This window comes from Lottia gigantea (assembly GCF_000327385.1).
Source record: "Lottia gigantea unplaced genomic scaffold LOTGIsca_7, whole genome shotgun sequence".
NCBI lineage: Eukaryota > Metazoa > Mollusca > Gastropoda > Lottiidae > Lottia > Lottia gigantea.
In genome coordinates this window covers 1,736,661-1,747,160 of record NW_008710370.1, presented here as the reverse complement: position 1 = coordinate 1,747,160, position 10,500 = coordinate 1,736,661, and the positions used below count along the sequence as shown (strand labels likewise).

The following is a 10,500-nucleotide window of genomic DNA, read 5'->3' as shown; positions in this document are numbered from 1 at the left end:
TCCAATTACAACTACAAATACTTTATTTGATATATCGCTATTAAGGATATTATATCAACAAAGGCGCTTTATAATAAAAGAAATCACATGCATGAACATATAAATACATATCAATCATTGTTTCTATAGACAAAGTTCATATCAATTAAAAGACAATACGTAATAAAAAGTAAGTCCATGTTCATCAAGACTAGAATACTGACTAGATCATACAAAAACTTTTATGTTAAAAACTTCACATTTTCCACTCCACATTTAAAGCTCTGAATTCGCAAAATATCGAACCGTTGTATTTTTTTTTTTATCTTAATTAGAGAAATAATTTCTAATACTTGTGAACAAGTGTTTCTTCGGGAGAGTATCTTTTATAAACTGTCAGTTGCTCATCTAGGTTAGTGGGGATCCTTTCCTGGGAATTTAACATGATATGCTCTCTTGCATTTATGAATCCCCTCTGTAAGCCAATTTAATGAATGTTAATGGAAGAATTAAATAACTTCAGTCAGTAGTATATATGAATACCAGTCAGCATGTCGACAAAATTTTCTAAGAGAGTTCGGCGACAGAAGTCAACTCAAAATTTAATGAGAGAAGTCTTTGACAAAAGTGATCAAATTCCTATCACTGGTGACAAATCTGATTGTCTACGTGTGTTTTTGTCAATTGAATAATTAAGAGGTTTATCGTGATGCAGTATAAATTAGTTCTATTATTTTAACAAATTGAGAAAGTTTTAATTTCTTGTTAAAAAAATGTAGAATGTAGGATTAAAAGCACCTGTTTTGAGAGTTAATAGGCTACAAGTTTAAAAAGGTTCTGAAAATGATAAAATAAGGTCTCGTTGCCAGGCTTGGAGCTGTTCACAGTTCTAGTTTAATTTCATTTTCGGTTCGAAATAGTTGAGTTTTGGAGGAACTGTTTGATATTGTTCATGTTGAGGTGGTGCAGCCCTCACCAAGACAAAGTTCATCAATTTTGCTTTTGCTTTTGAAAATGACATCATCTGGTTTTAGTGTGACCGATGCTTTCATTTTCTTTAATCCAATCATATCATTTAATAAATCGAGCATTGTCTTGGAGTTTTCAATTCGATATTTGTGGTACATAGCTTTAGTTTTTTCGATTTCGCTATTGTAGGTTACATGTTTTATTTGTGAATTTGTTTGTGAATTTAGTTATTAGATGATTTCCTCTTTCTCTCAGTGCGTCGAACTTCTTTACTCACTTCTGATACCTGCCAAAAACCAGGGAGCTCTCGGTTTGTGAATAACTGACTTTTCAGATAGTGGAGCTAAGAAATCCAGAGCGAGTTTGACTGTAGTATTGAATTCGTTTGCTAGCACATGAACGTCACTGTGCAGAAGTATTCTGAAAGTTTTCCATATCTAGGTCTGCAATTTTTCGTCGGGGATTTTGTTATTAGACGGCGCATGATATTGAAGGTAGATGACCATCTATACTCAGATTTTTGATAAAATGGAAATTAAAGTCACCAGCGATTAATAAAGTATCGGGCCTGATAATAAGTTTTTCTAGAGAAGGAGCAAATTTCGTCAGAAAGTTGTCATTTTCAATTTGTTTTTATCTGTTTTTATAGATAACTATAGTACTGAACTGTTGGGTGATGAGTGTATGGTATTGTCTAGGTATTGGAAGGATCTGAATGGGTTGCTAGTTTGCAATTTAATTTGAAGATTACATCTGGCTAAAAGGCCGACGCCACCCATTCAACGAAGCTTCCTAAGCTTATGATAGCCGAGTTTAATCTGCCATAAAAATTTGCCCTTTTAAAGAGAAAAACACTCAGTCTCAAACTTATTAAAATTAGATTACAATTTCGTTCAGATATTATTGTTTTTGGTTTTTCTATTCCGGACCCAGTCCGCCTCACCTCCAGTGTTTTCACTGGGCCAGAATGGTGAGTCATTAGGTACACACCAGCTCTTCAGCCAGTGTACGCGGACATTCAAATGCGGAGAAAACATTTTTTGGTCTATAAGAAATTTCCCCGAGTGGAAATGTATTCAGATGAGCTTTCATATTTCAAACGTTGTATGTACTTCAAAACACGCCGTTTGGATACCAGACTATTTCGTGTATTGTGCTGGTATAAAGTACCAACGATTCCATTGTTTCCTTAATTTCATACAAGAACATTTCGCTTAATGAAAATGAAGATGAATAACCCCACCTTTCAAACGTCCCGCTGAAGAAATATTTCAATCCACTATAAGACAATGGTCTATTACGTGATTTGCCAGACTCGCAACATTTAAACTTGAATGTACCAAACATAATACATAACAATACAGTATGCTTGACCACTGCAATCTTTTATCCAAAAGTGCCTTTTCTCGGACTAAATTTTGATTCCTAAATAACAAACGGTTTTAACACGTGATAGAATAACTGATTGCATGATAATGATTTGTGGACTTTTTTCCCACTCGAGTAGGGACACGCGAAGGAAATATTCGCTGTGGAGAACAAATTGGTTGAGATTAATCAAACTAGTCGGCTACGCGATAATCTTGTTGGGGATGCGCGGACACACTGAACAATTTACTCAATATTCGCGTCGGCGACAAAATGTGTTAGTATGCCCCAGCATTAGATCGAACTGCAATGATTTCTTCAGATATGTATCAGAAGTTAGTAAAAGGCGTACGGCTTCTATGTACGATTGATTCTTATTCAATGGAACGACAATCATGCTATGAATGTTGTATATAGTTGCGTTGGTATACATCCCATTCAGACAGCAACACGTGGGTCAAAGAAAGCATTTTAACCCATTTCTGGTTACCAACTCATGGGTGGTGTTGATCCCGTGGATCAAAACATAAGGAATTATCGTTCTGTTATACGATCTAAAAAAAATGGGTTGGTCGATTTTGAATTATACCATTGATCTCTGTTCAAAAAAGCATGGCATATGTATTTGGATTTAGAGGTAAACAAAGACCAGAACCTAAATTTGCAACACATTGACGTGCTATTGGTGACTTCGTTATACGCCTGGACGCATATTACTGTCTGTCGGTCTACCCATCCATATTTCTTGTACTGATAGACACAATTGCAGTTTTTATCTGATGAAACTTTGTATGCATGTATACATTGCAGAGATCTCGTTCAAGATTGAATTTGGTTTTAATTAGATGAGAACAAACTACACACAAATCGCAAAATCCCTTCAAATATACCTAAAAAAGACATTTTTATTTCTAAATATGTCTGAAGAAAAGGTGAGATGTAACACATCGATTTGAAAGCTCAGGTTTCGCAGGTGAGCTGCGGTACTGATTAGATAAAAATTCCCGTTTCTGAAAGTAAGTTACGTTTCTGAAAGGATGGTGAACGTGTCCCTTTAACTGATTTTGATGAAGCTTGGTATGCTAGTATATATTGGTTGCTTCTTAGTCAAGTTCTACTTTAGTGAAAATCGTATGAACTGTTTGGGAGTTATCGCCCTTGGCCTAGTATAAACTGTTATAATTTGGCTTGTGGAAGCGACAGAGACTGAAATTGTTATCTGATTTGAATGAGACAGGATATCATAGCATATCTTGAGATCTATGTCAATTCCAAATTTGGTAGTTATTTGATGAACGGTTTTGGATTTATTGCCCTTGACTTGGTATAAACGCGTGACTTTTGGCTAATTTTAAGTATTAATGATGAAACTTGGCATTTATGTATATATTGATAAAATAAAGTGTGTCAAATTTGATGTTCAAAAATCATAATTTAGAGTATAATGTTAATCATATTTTGATAAAATTACGCATATGTTGATGTTTAAACGGTTTTCGAGGTATTGCTTTGACTTAAAATATCTTTTAAAACATGAGAGCAGTCTGATTTTAATAATTTATTGTATTTGGGTTATTGCTGTGGGTTTAAAAACATTTTATGGAACAACTTAAGTCTAAATAACTGTAAGTGATGAAACATTGCAAGATTTTGAAGTACCATAACATTATGAAGATCTCAAATATGAAAATGAAAAAATATGAAAGACAAGTGACATCCGCCAGGGAGGGCGTTGTTACCTTGCCGGGCAAGCTTTATTTTTCATTTTACATTTATTATGTGCTCAACTTAGGTATTTTTAAAAGTATAGATTGAAGAATCCTGTATAAAAATCGAATTGAACTTCTGAAAATCATGCAAATTCAGTGCCATATATGGAAAGTAAATGTATGTAAGTAATATATGACACAATCTTGGCATTTAAAATCCATTTTTTAAGAAAAACTCGGACATGAAAGGGTTCAAACACGTTTTGTCATTTTTAAAGTTATATTGATTTTACATATTACTTTTTAAAATGATACTTTCAGTATCCAGAAAAAGATATCAACTAATCTTTGGAGAGGATAATTCTGCCATTTTGCTTTTCTCGGTAGGCATTTAACTTGAAAACTATTGAAACTAAAGCAAATTCTTTTGTGGGTTGTTAAAAATAAGAATAAAGTTAAAAAAAATTAAAACCTATTAATTTTACTTTTTTATAATTAAATTATTACAATTCTACAAATCAACAATAACAATAATGGAATAATAATAATAATAATTATAATAATGAGTTATAAATATATAATCTATTGTTTATAAAGGATACCTATTGAACCCAACTTATACAATTCAGTTATTATACTTTCAGTTCAGTTTTCATCATAGATCTTTAGGGATATTAGGTATGATATATACAAATCTTTATCGGGGAATATGATTCGTTAATTAACTAATCTTCGCCCTAAAAAACAGCACTGTTTGCACAAAATATAAAGCAGGATATAAGAACATAAATACAAATTGGCAGAACGTAATCTACTAAACTTTGATTTTTACCATGACTAGTTCGAACATTAGGGTTTCCATACACAAATCAAAGTGCATGGAAAGTATTTGGTGCCATAATTATTATAACCAAGTAAGAATTGTGTGAAATACATCAAACTGGAAAAAATATGAGATTTGGAAAACAAATATTTTTAAGAGCACAACTTGAAATTGGTGAACCTGAGTAGTTGGTATATTTCACTTGGAGAGAATGTCATTTAGACATAGAACACAGATAATAACACGACCAGAAATGGATAATGTTACCGACAACCGCATCCCTCTACTACCATATCTTGATAGTTTTTAAGCACAACTTTGTCCCACTCATCTAAGTATAACATTGATATAGCGCTAAGTTCTGAAGGCACACAACATGCTTTTGGTACGGCACTAGGGTTAACAGAATGCACTAAAGTTTGCATCACTGCATGGTGTGTCGAATTCAAATGTTGTCCCATCGGAAACGGACACTCACCCCGACAAAAATAGGCATTATAGCCAGTTGGTGCTACAATCCAGTCATTCCAACCGACATCGCCGAAGTCTACATATAAAGCGTGTCTTTTGCACTCATTTTTATTTCCCTTCTTCTTACGACGTCTACGCTTCCGCGACTTTCGTCTACGGTTTCTGGCTGATGCACGTTTAATTCGAGAATTGGGATTACGTCCATCATGTGTATAAGTTACTAGAATGGGTCTTTGGATTTGCCAATTTTTTTCGTCCATATGCGCTGAACGACGTAAACGCACATGTGAATTTGTAGATATCCATGGACTTTTCGACACAATTCTCACTTCTAAACCATAATTGTATTGAGGTCTCCTTCGCCACTTTAATACTGCGGGATGCACATCAAACGACTCCCAAGAGGAATTTCTAGTATCCACTATTTTAGTGTCAATAAGTCGAGATATACACTCGCTGTCATCAGGCGACACTCGCATTATTTCATGTATTTCTAATCGATGTTTAAACAAACTCGCTTTAATTCTATCACCACTTAAGGAATTTGCGTCTGTTAATTTGAAATGATTGTAAACGTCCTTAAATACACGTAGCTCGGATGCTGCCATAATCTCAGCAAAGGGAATGGTACTAATATTAAACCATATTCTAGCACAAGTTCTTTCATCACAATCTTTAACAAAGTTGATATCTGAAATAACAATGAAGTAAATTTATATAAAAGGTGACAGTGGGTTCGTTCACTTGGTTCGCTTTTTGGGGAAAATATCCAAAATTAACCATCTTAATGTGAGGAATAATTTTGCAACAACGGATGAGCTCAATTACACAGCTTTGCAACAGACAAGTCTAATCTCAAATAACTTACCGCTATGATAAAAGCTGCGAACTGTGTTGGCTTCAACGATTCCTTTGCCTTTAGATTCAGCAAAAGGGCTAATAAAGTCTGGTTCTGAATCTAGACGTTTGTAAAGGTCTAACATATAATCTGGAATAGGTGTCCGACGACCTGGTACTGGACGTGACTTTAATCCAAACAGACCAAGAAGATTAGATTCGACAGCGGCTAGGACCTTCTCATTTCCATGCTTCCTCGGGTGTAACGTGTTGGTAGAAAGAGAGGAAGTATAATTAACAACTAGTACTAATAAAAGTAGCACAACACTTCTGTAAAAATCTGCGATCATAGTGGACACAACACCTGAAATTGACAAAAAGGATACAAAATAAGTCAATGAAAATTTAAAAATATCAAAAATAATTATTCGAATAAGCAAAACAAACATTTTCATTTCATACACAATATTACTGCCTAGCATTATTTCCCGAGCTGAGCTACTTGACCTAGCATATCATGTTCAAAGTGTTTATTGTAGTTGATATTATAAATCCAACAGGTTGATGTAGAAAGAAACTCGTAAATCACTGTATGACTTCAACAGTCTGTATGCAAATCTAATAGAACGATATATTATTTGTATGTAGGGTGTTAAATTCTTCAACAACATAATAGAGATATCATACGAAACTAGAAACTGATGAGATAATTAAAATTGATCATTTGTTTTACAAAATGTCAAGGACAAGGACAGAGTGTCATAGAAAATCACATCCAAGGAAATCGCCCTTTAAATTGGTTAGATCCAGTTTTCATATCTAGTTTTACGGGGACGGTTGACCAAATACCTCACAGATTTACGAGATGTAAAGCTTTCATTATATTAGTCGCCCTATGGTTTCTCGCAGGTGTTCGTGTATTTAATGTCAACGTATGTTTACAGATGAGTTTTACTAGACCTCTGTGTATGTCGCTTTAAGGTTCAAATTAAAGTTTCCCCCTATGGGATTTAGAAATGAAAGTTTAATTGACTTTCAACGATGTGAAATTCCGAATGGGTCATCCAGTCATTACGTCTAATGTGTAAGGTCAAAATTAACTGTTTGATACTCGCTACACCTGGCCAATTAATCAATTGATACGACCTGATTTTTCAAATTAGGGTCGTCAAGAACTATATATATGAACAACTTATGTATTCAATGACAAAAACAAACGAAGGTGTGCAATCGTTTCATGCTCATAATAATAATGCCTTCTTTTCCTGAAACTTTAAACGATCTCACGTTCTCAAACACGCACTACTTTAAATATTAAATATATAGGAACTGAGAAGAGTTTACTTTGATAAATCACAAGATATAATAGAACAAGCAAGGTTTACGAGAGGCACAAAGGTAACCCATCAACACATTTCATTTGTAAACAAATCGGGAGTGTACATATTACAACCAAGGCACGTGAAATTGAAACCAGAGAAGTTTGGTTAAAAGAGCACTTACACCTACTTGGATATTATGTGAGTTTCGAAGACCCATGGGGATAAGTTTCATTGTTGTTTCAAATCTCTTCTGTAAACTTGACAATAGATAGAACAAAATATTTACTCCCGACATCTGACACGCAAAGAAGCCCAATTTAAAAGGAATTCTTCATAAATTTTCTATTGCTAATATTAACTGATATGCATTGTTGCTTCTGAAATCCCACAAATGTCGACATATTTATTCACTAATTCCTATGCAAACGGTGATAACATCATTGCTGATACAATTTTATAACCAAAAACCTAAAAAAAAATTGAGCAAACGCGTCTCTTTAAAGACATCCTATTTTTATATCACATACTTAATAAATATACGTACAGGTGTCTGAATGAATGCGACAGAGTATAAAGGGGTCCTCGAATAAAAATCAGTTACGCTTGTAGAACAAGACTTGAATGAAGAAACTTGTTTTCGTTTACCAAGCTGAAATAATATTCAGTAAATGAAAACTAAAAAGCATAGTTGATATTTTATATAACCTATATATCATAGTTATTTAGTTAGATAAATAGTTTATTATGCATCAGGTGGACATTTTATCAGGTGTCTCGGGTTTTTAATATTTATCAAGCTATATATTTTACAGTGTCATTTGACGAACTTAATGTCACTCGAGTGAAACCATCTACATATTATCCTCTCATAAATCTAACAAAATTTCGTATTCTATCACTCCGAATTCTTTGACACTGTATCAAATCGCTGTTTTTGTTTCTTATCGACTGGGCTGTTGCATTACTTAAAATTGACTTTGTCTATCAACAATACTTTCATTTATTTTAGACATTACTCAAGTTGAATTAATTTTAGTAACATTTTCAACAAAAAAACTTGTTCATATTACGTCATTTAAGATATTTAGAAAAATAAAAAAAGCATTCCATACAAAATTTCCATTTAGACATTTCCATAAAGGGAAGTGTAAAACGAAGAATAAGTCATCTATTGTTGTACAAATAGTATAAAATGTCAACGGAGAAAATTCTCAAAATGTCTTTAAATATAGAAAAAAGTGACAAGGGTTAGGCAAATCTAAATGTTAAGTACTAAAAGATATTCCAATATATATGAAACATATTTCATTTAAGTGTCAAAATATCGCGTGTTTAATAAAACCGGTGAAACAACACATACTTAGAAATAGATGCCAGTGAAAAGTCACTTCCAAAAGATTTTTAATGTAATATGATATAAACATACCCTTTAGGCTTAAAATGTATTACGAACAACTTTTACATTTTCTTTGAGTAAATATTTCTTTATGTGTTTAAAATGAAACTTTTCCATTTCAACTTCCAACCCACAGATCTACTTGACGTTCTAGGCGAATAATAAATAACGAAATGCATTGCGTTGCATGTATGTTGCACTTTGAGAACTATTCACTGTAGCACATAAAGTGGTTAATTGATTGAGTGATTGATCGATTTTCGACTTTTAATTAGTGTTCACCAATCACTTAATACTAATTCAAACACTGCTCACTTGAAATTACACTCAAATTTACTTTAAAATCAGTTCTTGCGGAAAGATGTCTTATGTTAAAACTAGAACAATTAAAAGTAAATTCTCCACAAGACAGTGCTAATAATGAATTATAAAACCTCAAATGTTATAAAAAGTGACAAAAAATACTTACAAGTTCAGAAATTCACTTTTTGATCTTATAAACATTACGTCCATTTCGAAGAAAAGAAAGCCTAATATAAACTATTACACTTGATACATCACTCGATACTTCATAAGAATTATCTATAACAAGGGCAGAAGAAAGTGTTCAATATGCTTACCTTTCCGTACACCATCTTTAAATATAGTGATAGATTATCAGCACCCACGCCTCCACATTTTCCAAAAATGAACAATAACTGATAGTAATAACAATATGTCTTATTCACAGTCAATCATCTAATTTCATTGTTGCCTGTCAAAAGACTTGAGTAGCATGTTAACCGTTTTACGTGATTAATGCCATTGCGTGAGTGATTATAATTGACACTAAAACAAAGATATAATGTAATCACAACATGATATTTACTAAGATTAAGTATAATTTAATATTTTCACCTTCATTGTTTGTGTTTTGAATAATTATCGGTAATTCAATTAACTTAATGAACCCCTGTTGTTATCATTACCTGTTGGAAGTCATCAAAACTTCTTGCATTTATTCTTTAATAATCAAAACATCCTGATCCAATTAACAAGTTAATCCAAAAGTCAGTCATACGACTCGTATAATTAAAAGTTCAAACTAAAGCTATCTTAAACGATGGTTTAGTTTGTGGACAGATTATTATTGTAGGGTTCTATAATGAGATGCTCTTTTGTGGGTAACGACATAATTTCCTTCAACTTTTATTTTTAATCACGATTTACACATTCTCAACATTGCAATAATTGTGGGTAGCAAAATATATAACGCAAACAATCTGGCACGAAACCTTTACAGAAAACATTATTTCCAACAAAATAGTCACATGGCGTTGAGAACTATACAGAACACCAGCAAAAGAACGTCGAAACTTTGCATAATATGTTAACCAGTGATAGATGTTCCATAAAGCTGCGTTAATTTTTTTTTTTTGAAAATGAGTGTATTCGAAACCAGCAGTATTTGTGATACTCCGCTAACAAAGAGGATAGTGATATAAACAAACCTGAGCCAATGATGGCAAACTTTAGGAATGCTGTTCTTTACTTAAGCATTGTATTACAAATCCATTTGTTTGTTTTCGTGTCCTTGTTTCAAACAGTGATCAACTAATTCAAGTTAACCAATCCTTTGTTAAAGCC

The 10,500-nt window shown here is 33.0% G+C and overlaps 1 protein-coding gene across 1 annotated transcript; it reads right to left on the bottom strand.

Annotated features, from left to right (window-relative positions):
* Nucleotides 1-4,502: 4,502 nt before the first annotated feature.
* LOTGIDRAFT_205842 (hypothetical protein) lies at nt 4,503-6,506 on the bottom strand (the record flags this gene model as incomplete). The annotated part of the gene is made up of 2 exons (XM_009065481.1): nt 4,503-6,010; nt 6,188-6,506. The coding sequence occupies 2 exons, from the start codon at nt 6,504-6,506 to the stop codon at nt 5,112-5,114; spliced, it is 1,218 nt and encodes a 405-aa protein (XP_009063729.1). The 3' UTR covers nt 4,503-5,111.
* Between the last annotated feature and the right edge of the window lie 3,994 nt (nt 6,507-10,500).